An 18,174-nucleotide genomic window follows, 5' to 3' on the forward strand; every position below is an offset into this window, starting at 1 on the left:
TCGTGCCAATTGCTGTGCCCTAATTTTTACTAAAAAAGAGACACCGACGCAAGAAAGTATTTGATTGCTATTTTTTCACAGCTATCGACATTATGAAACAATCAGCGCCAACTTATCCATTTCTGTCTCATCTTGGCCTACCACACATTTTCAGTCACATATATTGTGTATGTGAGAAGAAATTGTTAAGTCGAAAAAATATGTTGTATTGGATTATTATAGAAGGTAAACGGGAAGTATAAGTAGCAATTTTGAGGCTGCTTGACGCACAGTTGAGGTTGCGTTAAAACGGATGCTTGTAACCACTTGAAAATTATCATTAAATAATAAATGAAGCTTTCTGCGCTTGGAATTCTTTTGCTCTTCGAATATTTGTAAATTATGGAAAAGTTGCCAACCACGCGCCTATGGTGTTACTTTCTTTTCCTTTCTACGGCCTTTCCCTAGAATGCGCTAACCTGCCCAGCTAGATAGTTGTTTACGTTTACTGTAAGCAGATTTGTGTTTGTAATGATAGACAAAGCCGCTTGTGGACTTCATTATTTGCCTGTCATATCTTTAAGCGACTAATCACATGCGCACTGTATTGTCGACGAACCCAGAAATATCGTAAAAATTCTGGTGCTGATGAGCATTCTTTTTCAGAACTTATTAAATTATTTTTTGGCTCATAGTGGCACATATACATGGATAATCAACTTCTGCGCAGAGCCAAACCCTCAACAATAATGTCACCAACGTCTTTGCTTGCACTAAGGTGGCGTCTGACCACGACGTCCATCTTTTTTTAGCATTTATTACATATTTTTATTGCCATTAGCATTCTTTACCCACTTCAGAAATTTTTAGCCTATCTATCTATCTATTTATCTATCTATCTATCTATTGACAATGCAGCTGCCGAATTCGTTTAATAGCTTGGGACAGTCTCTGTCTCTATCGTCGTCCCTTCCTTATTTTTTCGCGCTGTGACATAAGTTGCTTTCTTTTCAAATTCATTACTTAGTAACTGCAGAGGAAATCTGGTCGGCACATGTTCAAGTTTCACTGATCGGACTCGTTCTGTTTCCCTTACGGCACCTACAAATAGGTGACGTGAATATGCCTCTCACCCGCTTTGCTTGTCTGTGAATCTAGGGCCCTATAAGTTAAGCTATTCCATTGTGATTTTATTCCAATCTCCTGACGTCAAAATCCCGTTGCCATCGACGAAAGAATCAAGCGGTGACCGGTAGCGTTGTTTGAACAACCCAATCAAACGCTCTCTCCGTTTGTACAAGGCGACCTTTGATGCTCTCAAGGAGAATACTATTTCCTACCTTGACAGGTTATTCTTATCAATCGACTGACAAGCAGCGAGGAATGCGCAGAAGTGGACAGGGTTTTGGTATGGCTGAGCTAACATAGTGTAAGTCCTAAATCGGGTGAGGAGAGAGGTGCCTGTGTCTGTGATTGGTCGGCTTCTTGTTTACCTTGCGTTGTCTGGTCTAAAATTGCGGTGGCTTGCAACGGAAAAGTAACAATATCGGTAGAACGAATCTTCTCAAACAAGAGTTGGAAGATGTCGTATACGAGCCGAAAGGGCTCCACAAAGTATACTGCTACGCAATTTTTTTATTATATGCAAAGAAATTCATTCTCCCATGCAGCACCGAGTACCCAGTGCCAGAGCCATGGCGAGCAGCCATTTTCTATTCCTTTCGGAAGGCGGCAGTCTCCGCATGTTGCCCCCCTCCCCCCTAAAAGAAGCGATTGCTTTGTTCTGCATAATAATGTATCTTTGGTGGGTACACGTCACTTTGACGCGGCGAGTTATCGCGGTTTTTAACGTCACGTGACAGACTGGGGAAGGGGGTGCTGCCCGAAATACTTTGACGAGTAGTGGCGGGCTAATCCCGCTTGGCCTCTTCAAAAAGAAACCACACCAATGCCGTCTTTTTTGCTCTAATTTGAAGGTTCAAACTGTATTATTTGTATAAGAAGCATAAGGGCAGGCGTAGTTCGCGAGCGAACGTTGCGGGTTGGCCGGCTTGTTAAAAGTTTCAGGGGAGGGGGGTAGTTCCCCTCAACTTTACTGTCTTTTATATCGAACACAAGGCTTCAATTTATTTCGCTTGAAAGGAATGAACAAAAGCGTAGCGCAGATCCACGCTGATCCATTGAACTTATCAGCACGCCGCATGCTCGACTTGCGGACTGTGCTTACCGCTTACTCCGCAATAAAGTATGTGCAACTTGAACCTGATGTGACCTCGCCATATGCAGGTATGAAGATACAGTACGTGGTCAGTTTTTCGGGCACACGCATGCCGACGAGGTTGAAGTTGCCTATGACTCCAAGGACCCCAAACGAGCCCTCGGCGTGGCCTACCTAGGGCCAAGCCTCACGACGTACGGCTCGGGTCACCCTGCTTTCCGGGTATTCACTGTGGACGCCGGCTACCCGGAAGCTTCTTGGGTGCGTTGATTCCATTCTCAGTTGTTAGCCAGTACGTGTCCATGACGTAATAGTTTCAATGTTGGGCTTCTGTACTAGAGGCTGTGGGTTCAAATCCTGCATCGGACACTATTAATAATGCTTATTGTAGTATTTATTACACATCACTTCATTGAAATTGACGAGTTTACAAAGTCACGAAGCCGTTTACACTTGTTTCTTTATTCTATGGCTACACCGCGTTGGACTTTCCGCTGTTTTGTGACTTCTGAAGCGCTCCCTGTCGGTGCTCATTAGTATCACCAGCGCGTGCTCTTTATTTTGTCAATGCCAAACCAAATGCGGCTGATCCATCGATTCACCACCCTCTCCTATATTCTTTTCCTACTCTCCCCCGTCGGCTAGCGTTCGCGCCTGGTTTACGGTCGTGGTGAAAGTACCCTCTGTATCGAGCGTAATGCACACAGTGATCACCACAAGAAGAAGCGTTTATTGAAGACACGGGAACGCATATATAGCCGCGCTTGCGCGCAGCGTTGCTCTCCTTGTTCGCCCAGTGTTGCTGCCTTGGCTGGCCGTTGCATCCTCCTTTCTTTCAAGAATGAAAACACTGAAAACACAGATATGACTGAAAGCATTGAAAGCACTGAAAGCATTGAAAGCACTGAAAGCACTGAACATCGATGCGTAGCAGTCGACACTCCTAGGCTGTTTCAGTCTGCTGGAACCCGTGCGTGTAGGCCAGGCGGTCTGGGGGTCTTCGCGGTCTGGTAGATCGTCGCAGTGAATCTGCAATGTTGGGCACTCCTGGTGTACCTGCTGGTGGTCGGTCCTGTGTGGCCTGCGGAGGTTCTTGCCTCTGCTGTGTGACAGCGCTCGGAGATGAATCAGGGGCGTCGTCGCAGTCGTCCGCCTGGTAATGGATGGTTCGATAGAACGCTTCTGGTGTTTTGCGAAGGTGCTGTCTATTTCGACGGAAAATCTGGCCATCCTCAGTCAGAACGGTGTACGATCTCGGGGCCACGAGATCTTGGACTTGCGCTTTGATATCCCATCTACCATTTCGGAGGATTCGGACGACGTCTCCCTTCTGTAGCGGAGCTAGTGGTCTTCCTGAGGTCCTTGCCTGAACATGTTTTTGAACGAGACCTGAGGATGACGCTGAAAAATTTGGAAGTAGCGTTCTTAGACTTCGTCCCATTAGCATTTCCGATGGTGAACGGCCATCTTCGAGAGGACACACCCTGTAGTTGAGAAGGCCCAAATAGAAGTCCTCTTTCTTGGTCTCAGTCTTGCCCAGAAGCCGCTTGACCACTTGTACGCCCTTCTCGGCGAGCTCATTGGACCTGGGAAAACGTGGACTTGAAATCGTATGCTCAAAGTCATAACGAGCCGCAAAATCTTTAAACTCTTTTGACGCAAACTGCGGGCCGCCATCACTGCAAACTTCTAGTGGTATTCCATGCCTTGCAAAGATCTGACGTAGTTTATGAATGACAGTTGTTGCAGAGGTCTCCTTCAGGTGCTCGACTTCTGGAAAATTAGAGTAGGCATCATAGACAACCAAAAAATGCTTTCCGGCGTGTTGAAAAAGATCTGTACCAACTCTGGCCCATGGCATGTCTGGAACGGTGCGCTGGCACAGGGGCTCGTCAGGCTGTCGATAAGCAAACTTCTTGCAAACGTCACAACTGTCAATGAACTGGGCAATATCTGTTGACATTCCTGGCCAATACATCTACTTGCGAGCCCTCGATTTGCATTTTCCTAAGCCGAGATGCCCTTGGTGCACTCGTCGCAGCATCTCTGTTCGCATGCTTGCAGGCACGACTACTTTGGTTCCCTTGAGGAGTACTCCGTTGACTACAGAAAGTTCTTGTGTGAAGGACTTTAGCTCACCTTCTATAGGCATTGATGACTGCAGCCTGGAGATGACGTCTTGCGCCGTTGCATCACTGGCAGTTGCTACCTGCAGACGGGACAGGGTGGCTGGTCCGACGACGGCAGTCAGGGCGCCCACGGCATGAACTTCAACGTCCGTTGTGCCTTTTTCTGGTTGTTTCTGTGATGGGATTCGTGACAATGTGTCAGCAACAACCAATTTGCTGCCTGGAACATACTGCAACTCAAACTCGTACTTCAGCAGTCGAAGAAATAGTCGTTGCAGACGCGGTGGCATGTCGCCTATTTCCTTCTTTGAAATTGCCAATAATGGGTTTTGGTCGGTTTCTATAACGATATGTCTTCCTATGACATAATCATTCAACTTTTCACAGCCGAATGTTATGCCCAGGGCCTCTTTTTCTATTTGGGCGTACCTTCGCTCGGTTTTTGTGAGTGCCCGCGACGCGTAGCCTACCGGGCGCCAGTCTCCTCCATGTTGTTGGAAAAAGCACTGCTCCGAGTGCAAATGCTGACGCATCCGTCGACAGTTTTGTGGGAAGCTCGGGATTAAAAATAGCCAGGAGGGGCGCTTCCGTCAGTATCATCTTGAGCTGCGCCCACTCACGCTTGTGAACATGCGTCCATTCGAAAACTGTGTCCTTTCTAATCAGGCTGCGCAAGGCCTCAGTATGGGCTGACAACAGTGGCAAGTACTTGCCGAAATAGTTCACGGTACCAAGCAAGCGTTGAACGTCTTTCTTGGTCGTTGGTGGAGGGTGGTTTAAAACGCACTTTATCAGGTCGGGATCGGGCTCAATACCTTTGGAACTAATCTTATCACCCAAGAAGCTGATTTCAGTGCGTCCGAAAATGCACTTTTCTGCATTCAAAGTTAGGCCCTCTGCCTGTGCCCTTTCCAGCGCTTTGAACAGGCGTTCATCATGTTCCTTTTGCGTAGAACCCCACACTAGCCCATCGTCAATGTACACACGTGTTCCCGGGAGGTCGTCAAATATCTGGCTCATTGTACGCTGGAAAACTTCGGGTGCAGATGCAATACCGAACGGCAGTCTGAGATACCGATACCGTCCAAACGGCGAACTGAATGTGCAGATTTCTGATGTCTTTTTGTCGAGAGGAATTTGATGAAAACCACTGTTGGCATCGAGTCTGCTGAAATACTTTGCATGCGATAGATCCCCTTCGATTTCTTCCCGACATGGCAACTGAAAGTGCTCTCTCTTCACCGCCCTATTAATTGCTCGCGGGTCCATGCATATTCTTAAGTCCCAATTTTTCTTCCTCACGATAACCAGGGGACTTACCCAGTCTGATGGTTCTTCCCCCTTCTCGATGATGTTCGCAGCATTCATCCGGTCAAGTTCTTTCTTAAGTGGCTTCTTGAGGGCGAAAGGTACACGCCGGGTTGGCTGTACCACAGGGACAGCGTCCTCTCGAAGCACCATTTTGTACTCGCACCGCGTCCTGCCAATGCCAGTGAATAACCTCGGGAATGCCTGCTTTAGGCTTCCATATGCCTCGCTGCAGTCCACCGCGTTCACTCTGTTGACCAGACCAAGTTGCTCACTTGCCCCGAGGCCCAGAATGGCTTGCTTCTTCTTTACTATGAAGAACTCAAGTAGCACACGCCGTTTGTCTAACTGCACGGCGAGGCGAACCTTTCCACTGTGTGGTATTTCGCCACCCCCATAATGGCGCAGGATGCTCCTCGTGGGGTACGGCTGCTGCTTAGTTCCGAGCCTTTTGAACAGCGAACGCGGCAACAAGTTAGCCTGCGCTCCCGTATCGACCTTCAGCCGCACATCAGTTCCTTCAATGTTCGTTGTTATAATCCAGTCGCGACTTTCGGGGCCACGCTTACTTTCCGTCGTGCTGATCTCCAGAACGTCGAAGTCACTGTCACTCTCCGCTCCTTCGAACACGTCATCAACGGCTGCTCGCTTGCTTGTACAGCAGGCGGCGAAGTGATTAGGCTTCGTGCACTTGTTGCATGTCTTGCCGAACGCCGGACACTTCCTTGGCGCGTGCGAGAAGTTGCAGTACCGGCATTTTTGGCGTCCGCGTTTCGCTTGCGTTCGTGAAACAGGTTCAATCTTGTTTTCCTCCATCCACGCCCTATTTTGCGTTTCGGCAAGTTCCTCAGCTTTGCAGCATTCTACTGCTGTAACCAGCGTCAGGTCTTTCTTTCGAAGAAGTTTTTCTCGCAGGGAAGTGCTGCAAATGCCATACACGATTTGGTCCCGCAGCATGGAATCTCGCAAATCCCCAAAGTTGCACGTTCTTGCTTTTAGTTGCAGATCCCGAAAGAACTGTTCAAAGGGCTCTCCGTGTGCCTGACGACGCGAGCGGAACACATAGCGTTCGTAAGTCTCATTACGCTTAGGTAAGCAGTAGTTTTCAAACGCTTTAACCAACGCGTCGTAGTCATTAGCTTCCTCCGGTTATAAGTTCAGGGTATTAAACACGTCAATAGCTTCTTGACCCGCAACATGCAAAAAAATTGCAGCTTTTTGCTCCTTACTGCGTGGCTTCGTGGGCTCCGTTGCTACCAGGTACAGCTCGATGCGTTGCTTGAATGTCTGCCAGGACGCCGCTGCGTTGTCGCCCACTTGCAGTGGCTCAGGCGGGGGTAGGTCGGTCATGGTCCCGTGAGCGAGCTATACTTCTGACATCATGTATCGAGCGTAATGCACACAGTGATCACCACAAGAAGAAGCGTTTATTGAAGACACGGGAACGCATATATAGCCGCGCTTGCGCACAGCGTTGCTCTCCTTGTTCGCCCAGTGTTGCTGCCTTGGCTGGCCGTTGCACACTCTGGGTGACGTCTCACGAAGGAAGTCGGAAGAACTAATCCTGACAGACGTGTGAAGCGTCTACCGCATCTCCTCCGGAACGGCAGCGGCGCGCGCTCCTATGCACGCGTGACGCAAGCAGTCGTATCTAAGGGGTTTTGCTCGTACCCTCTGGGTAGCGTCACATCGCGGCAACTCACTAAACTAAGGCGAATAAATGGAAACCCGGCATAAAAGAAAAATTCGAACCCTTCAAGAATATGCGAAGTTAGATGTAGCTCAAAGTTGCCTCCCCAGCACCGGGATGTCTTCCGTCTTCTTTGGCCTCCACTATAGCGTGCTGGAAGCGACAAAGAAAGGAGGGAAGGGAGGGTGGGGTCGATAGGAAGGAGGTAACAGCCATGAGGCCCCGGCCAAAAAGTGCATCAGCTGCGTACGTGAAGGCTTTGAAAATTTACTGCTGCTTTGACCGCGAACTATTCTTGCCGAGTGTAGCCCAGCTTTTCCTGCCATCTGTCTTACTAAATATAGCTGGCCCTATGCCGAAGTTAGTGCTGCGTAAAAATGTCGGCCGATCACGAAGGTACTGCAGTCTCAAAAGGTCTGCTTACCCTGACGATTCTGCCCGAACTGACAGTATCACAGTGCACAATCACTTATTTCTTCAAACACTTCTCGGCTTCTCGAAAAAGTACGCCCGGGATCCTCCACAAGTAGCGATTGTTCAAGTATATGCTGTCACTAGGCGCCTAACAATCTAAGTGACGATTGACGCTAGTGACCCCAAGAGCATGTTGGTGACCTCAAGACACTTTAAATTCAATTTCACTCCTCCCCACTTCTGTGCGCACCGCCAGTGGAGTTATCTTCACTCCATTCGACAGCATCGCTTGTCGCTCATTTTCCTCGCGTCAAAAATCCTCTGATCCCAGCCGATTTCGGAAATGTATGCGTAAGCACGTCGAGGCCACCCGTGGTTGTTATGTGGCTAAGATACGTACGTGATACTCTCGCAGCCCAACTAGAATGAAAAGGGATCACCGAACATAGTACACGATACGCCGCTCAAACCGAGCAAACAGGGTTACTTTTATCTAATAAAGCATCTCATCTGCAACAACCGCTAGGCGTCTGCTTTGATAACCATCTACTAACACCAGCGCCACGGTGTGTCCACTGTGGCTGCTGTGGCCGCGTAACGCAAAAGCGTTACACAGAAGTTTCATGAATAAAACAAAAGTATTGAAGGACATTGACATTACAAGGACATTCCCACCATTACGTAATTTTCTCAGTACAACATGCAACCTGCTGAGGCCGCTTCGTCCGGTTTGTTCGCTGTGGCTGGGGGCATAGGCGATGCTAAGCGAGCCATCTGATATTATACGAAACTGTATATTCCCGAGTGCATGCAGTGTAATATTTGGCTCACGCGATGACGGTAGCCTCATCTGCAGATCGGGAACGTTTCCTTTTTACCAGATTCAAGAAACTATGTAGGACCCTTTCGAAGGCATCTGCAACAAAATGTTATTCTGGCGAAATTCCTTTTTCTATTAATATTTTATACAACTTAGGTTATCTTGGCGACGTCGCAGGGCTGGTAATTCTAAAATGTTTCTCATAGCAGCCTCCAGATTGCATCTAAGCAGACTATGCGTATGCCCAATGGTTAGCGGCTAGGACCTAAATGCCAGCCCGTCGTCCTCAAAATCATATAAGCAGGCCGGGGAAAACAGTGGGTGTTGCCTAATAGGGGAGGTTATGCTTAGGAGCCGCACCTTTCAAGTCACGTGTCACTTCCGGCAAGGGGTAATGCAGGTGGTTCTTTTTTTTCAGTTCACTCTAACAATCAGCTCTTCTTGCGAACTTCTCATGACGTTTCCACTCGTTTTTTAAACCAAAGCTTTTGTACAGCGATTCTTCTTTACATGCAGTAGTTTACACAAGGCTTAATACATGATTCGAAATTTTGCTGCTGTTGCCCTTTAAGCTCTTTTTTGCTTCTTCAGGGTAGGGCGCTGAAGACGATTGGTTTCTGTCCTTCGATATGGAATGCCGCTATCTGAATGCGTCTACTACTGCATTCAATGTTTCAATTCGTGTGGGCAAACCAGGGTCGCTATCGATATATGTTCAATGTTTGGGTTATTTCTTCTGTGACTGTATGCCTGAACATTGTTTTCTGTACATCACAGGCGCATTTACGAATCAGAAATCACAGTTTCATCTTACTTCCAGAATTTACAACAGCTAACACAGTTCTACAGAACACTGAAAACTGTGCGATAATTGCACCTTACTGCCAGAACAAAGTTTGTTATCTACCAGAGGCGTATTGGTAATGAAGAAGAAACTTCGTTGTTTGATCACTGGAGTTATGCACATGCTGTTTACTACCGCCAGTCACCGATGTTCATGTTCCGTGCTTTTTGTCGACATATCTGATTGGATTGTCTAATCATTATATGCGCTCATTTTCTTGATGTCGAACGCTGCTTAAAAGGAGCGGGATTGGTTACGATACTTTTGAACAGCCGCTTGCCTACATTCTTTCGGATTCTTTTTTTTAGATGAAATAAAGATAGGATAGTGAATACATGTAATAAATTAGTGTCATGAGCTAGTTGGTTATGCTAACTGAATGTAGTGTAAAAAGCAGCACGAAATACAACATAGACTGGGTGTAGTATTGACTATGAATATACCTTCTACTCCTTGATTTTCTCGATAATAAATTTACGTTAGGAAATGTTGCCGCCTCTTAGAGGTGCTAGCTAGTCCTCTTATTTGACATACGATAAACATAAAATAAACAAAATATTCACGCGAACGTGATGGAGATATGAGTTGATGGTCCCAAACGCTAGTTCGGACTGTGTGTGCTTAATAAACAAAGTGCTTCAACGACAAAGAGATTACAAATACTGTGAATAGATGCATTGGCACATTTTCCTTGATGGATCGGTATCGCGTACATTAGCTGTAGCTTTATGCAAAATAACGTGTGCACCTGCACTGGCTTCATTGGCGATGGCCATATAGAGTGCCTATTAATATATTCGGATGTGACATTTTTTTAATCGACACTTCGACATCAAGTATTGTAGTCTTGTAAGGTGAAGGTTACGGTCTATATGGCCTCTTACAATGCAGAAATCGCAATCCGTCCAGATGATAATGTCAGGTGTCGTCTGTATTGGCAGTGGTTCGATCATAAGCCTCGTTATTATGTTCCGTGGGTTTGACATTAGTATGACGTAAGACTTGTCGGCGTCATTGCTGTTCGGGCTCCTATGGCTCTACGTGTCCACCTGTTTTTTACTAGCCAATTTCTTTCACCATGTTATACTTATTCAATCGACTGTGTGTCTTTTTCTGTTTGTGTGTGTGCGATTGCATGGGGCGTCCCCAGACGATCCTGGACCACCACACTTACCTGCTGAACTTGACCGCGGCCAACGCGCGACCCGACGTGCCACCTCGGTGGGAGCTCGAGTACAGCGCTCGTGCTGCGTACAACCTGTCGAGTCTAGAGCCTCAACAATGGGACGCTTTGCTCTTGAGGATGGAACGCGACGATGATCTATTCTACAGGTTCTTCAGGTACGACACGCGTACGTGTAACCTGGTCCTGGAGGTGAATTTAAGAGATCACCTGCATCAGGCTTCGCATGGTGTTAATGACATCCATGTGGAAAGCTACGCATAGGCCATACTTTTGCAAGAGGTCCCATAATGCCTATAACACATTCCCAGTGTTCTCACCTTAGTGACATTTAATCGTCTCTATTTCCCTTATGTTTCAAAGAAGAGTCATTCTTCTTGCATACGTTTCGGTAGAAATAACACTTTTTTCCACAGTCACGTCGAAAAACTACAGGTCAGTACAATTAATTACCTCATGGCGTCACATACCCTGAGTATATACCACCAACCCCATGGACAATAAAAATAGGTACACATCGGAACTAGTTAAAATCTGTTGCAACGCAGCCCTCATAGAAATGTGAAAAGAAGAGAGAATCAATCGAGCTAAAGTGGGAAGGTTATAATAGGTCGTTTTCGTTCGGCCATTGGACACAGCAAAATACTGGATATAATTAGAACTGCAAGAGTAATTCTAAAGGAACGGGAAATTTGTCGTCAGTTGTGGCATTATGCTTTGCAATTATGTCCGTTTTAGGATTTCACTTAGGAAAACAATCAGTCTATTACAAATGTTCTTGTCGAGTGTTTTGATGAAATTTAACACCTCCGTGTTTGAGAATTTATAAACACGTTGGTCCTGTTCTCTAAAATTACTGTACGATCATTGATCAATGCACTCTGTTCCACTTAAAACAAAAAAAATGTATGTATGTTCACCTTCCGTTGATAACAACAGATACTGTTCATCTTTCACGTTATTTTGCTGGATCACCGCATCAAAGGCGCGCCTGATAATTATCACGCAATTGCTTGTTTTAAGACGACAAAGACGGAACTTTGTCTGAAAAGCTACAATGCCAAAGGAGTTTTCTATACTATTACTTTTACAAATTTACTAACTACAATTCCTCAGATATATTGGGCCTCATTTTGCCTGTCAGAACTTCATCAAAAACGTTGACGATGATTGATTCATGGACTTCTACGGCTTTTACTTACAAATTTCATTAGGCATTTACCACAAACAATTTCGGAATTCCTCCTTTCAGCAGTGAGTGGGACTATTCTAGTGATAACATAATTATATCTGCGCTAGGCGTCTTAAGTTTGCCTGGTAACTTAGATTTTAGAAAGTATTATTCCCTTTCTGATAACACACTCAATTCGTTTCTCGTTCCGTATGCGCTTTGGCCGAGCAGTATTGTTGCAGCGAATTTTCGAATATTATTTGCTAACAAAATCATAACATTTTATCTGCCCGTAAACATGGTTTTCGTAGAGTAAACAGTACTACCACTCAATAATCTAAATTTGCATATGTTTTTCCACGAGTTACTCGATTTAGTCTTTCAAAGCGACGTTCTATTCGGAAACATTTTAGTGCTTGTAATACGGTTACTCACTCAAACTTTTGGGTATACTGAATCACATATTAAAAAGCACAACAACTGTGAATTTGATATGATGGATATCATTATGTCTGCTTCAGTCCGGCCAAATCACCTATCGCTAATGTTACTTCTGGAGTTCGCAAGGTTCGGCACTAGGTCCAATCACTTTGTGGCAATATATCAATAATTTATCCGACTATGTTTCCTATAAAATCCCACTCTTTACGCAGACGACTGCGGTATTTAAACGAGGATCACCTTCTTCCTAATAGCTCCCTTAAAAGTTTTTGTACATCTTCTGATTCTTGGTCAATGAACAATTTGAACAAAACTGTCTGTGTGTTCATTTCAGCCATGTACTCCACAGTCATCTTTTACCTACTCAAATAAAGGTGCTTCCCTGCAAAGTGCATCTGGATATAGGTACCTCGGTGCTCTATGCACGAGTGATTTCTTATGGTCAACAAATACAGATTTAACTTGTACTAAAGCGCTTCCTTTTCTGTCTTACTTACTATGCTTGTTTTGTTCAGCTGCTACTACCTAATTGCTACCACTAAAATGTTAATGCGCCCTATCCTTAAACATGACTCGATAATTTTGAATCCCTTCCGAAACAAATCGAAAGCCCCTTGCTTAAGAATGATGGTTGAACGCGAAGCTTTCTCCCATGCAAACCGAATCATAGTCAAAGTCCAAAGCCAACGACCACGCAACGAACACAAGAAATGCTGAGCAACCAGATGCGATGCATATGTATTTGATTGCTTGTTTAGATTGTAATTTTAGAACGTTGATGTTGAATTGAAGACACATTTCGTTAAGCTGCATAGCTTTATTTTATATTATGTAGCCGTTAATTACACGCACACACTTGCACAGTATTGCCTTGTGATCAATGTGGTAGACGGATCAGAGACTCTGCCGTTGCCGATACACGGGTTCGGCCTTAGGGGCACTATCGCGCTCGCGCTTACGTTCGCGTACTGCAGCCTGCTTCTGCCGTGCGCTGCACCAGCGCCCTACCCATGGTGAAAGCCGGGAATAGCATTGCGGGAAGCGCGTAATGCATTGCAGATATATGCAGTTCGTCTGCGTAGCGTGGCGTTGCAGTTCCCATTGTTCTTGTCGGTACAAGTGCGAATATAAACTGTAGTGTTCTACGATACGTATGTCGTGCGCCGTTGTTCTATTGTGTTCGCAGATGCGCAGCCGTTGTTCTGTTGTGTACGAAGATGCGAAGATAGTTCCATTGTGTAAATTGGCTTTCCTGCAGTGTGTTTACGGCGCTCACGGACGACTCAGTGAGACATAAAAAGCTTCACTTTAATAGGGCTTGCTGAAGCTAGAATCTCTTGAAAGTCATTCGCTTTAGATGCCAGCGTTATGATAGCGACATCTCTCTTCTAACCGTCGTCTCTGGATGGCGCTACTCTTCATGCACGTCGTCAGGTTGAGTGGCCTAAATTTGTTTTCCAGCTCAGCTCTTAGGCGCCTGTTTCTGGGTTGAGCGTCGGCGTAACTCGGCTTAACCACGCGAACGCGCTCGTGCCACTACTCTCGCGTTCGTCGTAGTCGTCTTCCACACCTGGCTACGATGCCGCTAATCATGCCAGCTTTCCCATACAGCCCCTGGCACTCATGACGCTGTTCGCGCCTTCGTCGTCGTCTTCTGCCACAGCTGGCTCCGATGCCGTTAAGCATGCCAGCTTCCCCATACTGCCCCTCCCTCTGCGAAGATGCAGAAGGCACTGTAGCACTGCCAATCGGCGCGATGATTTTGGTCTCAAATTCTTTACCTAAATATATCGCGAAATGAAAACACGTATACAGCTGCGCTCAAATTTCTTATTAGGGAGTATTGCTAATCGTCGGACATTTTTTTTAGTTTAGTTGACACGCAACGGCGCTAGTTTTTACATTACATCAACTTTCCCAAACCTTCTTCTACTCAAAATTTTCACCCTGCTGAACAATCGTACTGATGTTTGCCAGAAGCGAAAATTTTAAACCGACCCTCTTCCCTCGTGCAATTTAATGTTGGAATATCCTAACATTGGAACACCTGCTGTCATTATCTTTATGTTGGATGATTATTTACCGATGTTTGTTCTTACCCCACTCCTGCAATAACCCTTCCTAGGATTCCATTATGGGCAAATAAATAAACTTAAGCATTCACAATGATTGAAATCAACACAACGCAGTAGAACTATAGCACATTAATAGGAAGTCAGGTTCCTTAGGTCGTTCAAGACGCAGGGCTCCAGGGATACATTCCAAGAGACAGTGTATACCATGATGCCGTCAAGCAGGGGACTCCAAAATATCGGAGATACTGCCATGCATGCATTGTTTAGTGTTTTTCCTGGGGCCCGTTTATCACCGGCTTACCACTGTTAGACAAGTTGCCGCTCTGCGCAAGATGCACCTAGTGCTTTCGAAATGTCCTGAATATTGTTACCGATATGTTAACTGAAAAATCACCTGTAATCAGATTGAGCGTGCGACGCAAATAGCTTCACATATTTACAAACATACAGTAGCACCAGCCTTAGCGCTGTAATGTACGACGAATCAGGTGTAAATAGTGGCAACCTAAACGAATCAAAATATAGCGGAAGTGCAGATTCGACGAACAAATACGTTGATCACCCCTGTAGTTTGTAGTTCTAGTGTCGCTTGGCATTCTGCCCAAAGTTCCCTGAATAAAATAAAATCCCTAACTGATAATTTCGATCGTCGGATTTTTCAACGTTACTGCTACGGGACTATACTCATACATTCTCACTTTTGCAGATTTTACTACAAGGGGATGCCTCGTACCAAGCGCTGCAACGGTTGGTGTCGGAGGAGGTTTCTTTGTAAGCAAAAGACCGCCAGCTCCTCGTACCTGAAGTGGTGTTAGGCAAGAGATAAACGCCACAGGTATTAAACACTCCATTGACGATATCACAACACCACCAAGGGACATTGAAGGAAGGCTTGGCAGAACCCGGAATATAGTACATTCGATGCAAAATGTACTGTGGAACGTCACAAAGCTCGCTCCCTTGTCGTTTTCCGTCTTCATTCCTGACCACTAAGATATTAAACATCTCATTATGCCGAATAACTATAGCCTTTGCCAGTATGGCAAAAAAAGTTTTGGTGGCTTCCGCACTGTTGAAAACACTATGTGGGCTAGGTTTGCTCACCTATGCTAATTGTTGACTGCTCCTGTATTCACCATCTAGAAGCGCATGCTAGATGTATATGTTACTAAGTGGTCCTGTGGTAAATCTAAGTAAATGATCACAAGGTATTTGGGAGGCATATAAGATGTAGCACGAGAAAAAGTTATGTGTTATTTTGCGATAGAATCCCACAGCAAAAATTTGATAACAATTGTATATTTGGTAGGCTTGAGAACCGTTTTGAGAACTATTGCAAGCGTCGAAAATAATTATGGTCGAGGCACATAGCAGCAAACTGGGCTTCAGCTGCCGTGGCAGCTGAATCACTATGGCGTTCTCCTGGTAAGCACGAGGTTCCAGGTTTCGTTCTCGCTCGGGACAGCCCCATTTTATTCAGGAAAAATTGATAAAACACTCATGTACATGGATTCAGTGTTCACGTTAAAAAAGTCGCAGTTTCGCACGAAAGACAAAGCAAATGGTGATAGCAATTGTGATTGTGATAGCAAATTGTGATAGTGATTGTGAAACCAAGTAAGGATATCAGTTTTATTGGCCGTACCAACTTGTAAACATTCGCTTACTAACTAAATTAATAAGCACGTTTTCATGCGCACGCATGAACGCGTCTCGCTCAATGACTGCGGGAACTCAAAACGCCCGTGTAGCGAGCTGGTCGTAAAAGCGCTTCTGATTGTCTTCGGAAGCGGCAAGTCTACTAACGGCTGTCTCCAGCGCGTAATCAGCGGGGGCAATGGCGTCGCGTGCTTATTCACTAGACGAAGTTGCAAGTGAAGGAAAAAAAAAGGAGAAAGCTTGCACTAGGCCGCGCAAAGCTCAAGACACAGGAAAGCAAGCCGTTTGATTGCGTCTCTTGTTTGTAGCTAGGTTGAAATTGGCTGTGTGCAGGTTTAAACTTGGTTCTAGCTAGACCTATACTCGTGTACGTCATCTGTGCTAGTACTGGAAAGGCTGAGGTAGTACTGGAAAGGTGCGCTGCGCCAACACGCCACTGCCACACTATCGCCGCCGCCACAGCTGGTTTGACATCATGCTCCCCCACACCGTCGCGCTACCGCCGCGTACCTTTCCAGTACTACCTCAGCCTTTCCTGTACTAGCACAGATGACGTACACGAGTATTGGCCTAGCTACAAGCAAGTTTAAGCTTCGACATAGCCAAGTTGAACCTAGGTACAACCAAGGGACGCAATCAATCGGCCAGTTTCGCTGTGTCTTGAGCTTTGCGCGGCCTTGTGCAAGCTTTCGCCTTTTTTTTCTCCTGGCTGAGCGCGCCGCGGAGATAAGACAGGCTGGTGTCGGGAAGGGAGGAAGCTGGCGAGGAGGAGACTGCGTGTGCACGCGTCGCGCCGCCCTCCTGGTTGCCATGGCTACGGCGCGGCAGTTTCTTGAGGCGAACCACACATTACGGCTGGCTTAAACAGCTTCGCTCTTAAAAAATGTGCCACAGGGTAACGTTGGTTCGCGTCCGAACAAATGGTAAATTGGAGAATATCGAGCAGTGTCATGGCGGGAGGAAATATATCAGAATGTGACGTACGGAAGTACAAGTTCTCAATCACGGTGGCCAGCAGACACGTGCTTTGAAACCATGTCCGTTACGGTCAAATTCAAGAGCTCGTTAGTGCTGCTCTTCTGGGGACGGTATGATATTGTTACGGGGAAAGTAATTTAAATATATTTCCAGGGATATTTACAATACGGCCACTGGCATATAAAACATACAAGATGGCAAAAATAATCCGCGTGACATCAGAGAGTGTCGTCGTCTTCCGTACTATCCTCAGCTTCGTCTCGAGCAGCGCTTGGTAACAATATGGTGATCTTCTGCTGCGTAGAGCAGCAGTGCAGAATACTGTCGATGACTTTACAAAGGAAAGTACGCCCTTGGTTGGTGAACAGTTGACTTCGGCACCGTGTTACAACATTACGTCCCCGATTAGAAAATCAACCACATATGTAGCACAGCTCGTCGCCAGCACTCGTGTCATTGCGTGGCACGTTCTGTAATCAGTAGCGACGAGAGCGCACTTGTTTGCTGAAGCAGATATAGGAAAGGGTTGGAAAAGGTCCAGGGCGGTACGGAAGGAGGGCTCAGGTAGGAGAAGCCGATTGAACACGTCGACCACGATGAATTTTAAGATGTTCCTACAGACGGCCTTGTTGATCCACAGACGGCCTTGTTGACGATCATCCGCCGCGGCTGTGCATGGGAGGCAAGTGTTGCCGCCGGGTACCAACCGGTAATTGGTACTAGCGCGTTCCCAGTCTGGTACTCTTCCATTATTGGACCTCAGCGCTTGGAAAGGGGTGTTTGTCCCCAACCCGAAAGCATCCCCACCTCAGTAGGTGCATTTCGGGCGTCACATGTTAATTTGTCCCCATGGAAGCGGCCCAAACGTCCTTGTTGTGCTCACAGGGCTTCAACGGGAATTTGGGGCGCAGGCTCCTTTCCCAAGTGTATCACCCATGAAGAAAGCCGAACTGCAGGTCGGTGTCGGCGTACACTTGTGCCCATTTCAACCAGTGGTTGCCCAGCGGCGGTGGCAATCGAACCCACAACCTACCGCAGCCGAGGCGGGCACTCTACAAATAGCGATTTTGTCAGCACCGGATATTTTCTGGTCAGCTTGTAGACACAAGGCGAGCGCGTCTGTATCTAAGACAAGGCTTAGTTGACGTCTGGGTACGTACCGCCAATTGTTTCCGGGTGGCAAGCTGTCGACCAAACGGGTTGCCAGAAAGCTCGTGGAGCTGCTGCTTGAACGTATCCTAACTGGTGAGATCATCCGCGTGGGT

General features: G+C 46.4%; 1 protein-coding gene across 12 annotated transcripts in view; it reads left to right on the forward strand.

Annotated features, from left to right (window-relative positions):
• LOC119459033 (sphingomyelin phosphodiesterase) overlaps positions 1–15,279 on the forward strand; it is a 145,535-nt gene extending 130,256 nt beyond the window's left edge. For all 12 annotated transcript variants that reach the window (XM_049671072.1, XM_049671071.1, XM_049671070.1 and 9 more), the window contains 3 exons: positions 2,266–2,458; positions 10,553–10,743; positions 14,979–15,279. In XM_049671072.1, coding sequence (XP_049527029.1) covers positions 2,266–2,458; positions 10,553–10,743; positions 14,979–15,087 — 493 coding nt within the window. In that variant the 3' untranslated portion in view covers positions 15,088–15,279. The remainder of the gene's footprint in view (positions 1–2,265; positions 2,459–10,552; positions 10,744–14,978) is intronic.
• The last annotated feature ends 2,895 nt before the right edge of the window (positions 15,280–18,174 follow it).

The sequence above is a fragment of the Dermacentor silvarum genome, chromosome 7 (genome assembly GCF_013339745.2).
Source record: "Dermacentor silvarum isolate Dsil-2018 chromosome 7, BIME_Dsil_1.4, whole genome shotgun sequence".
Lineage (NCBI taxonomy): Eukaryota > Metazoa > Arthropoda > Arachnida > Ixodida > Ixodidae > Dermacentor > Dermacentor silvarum.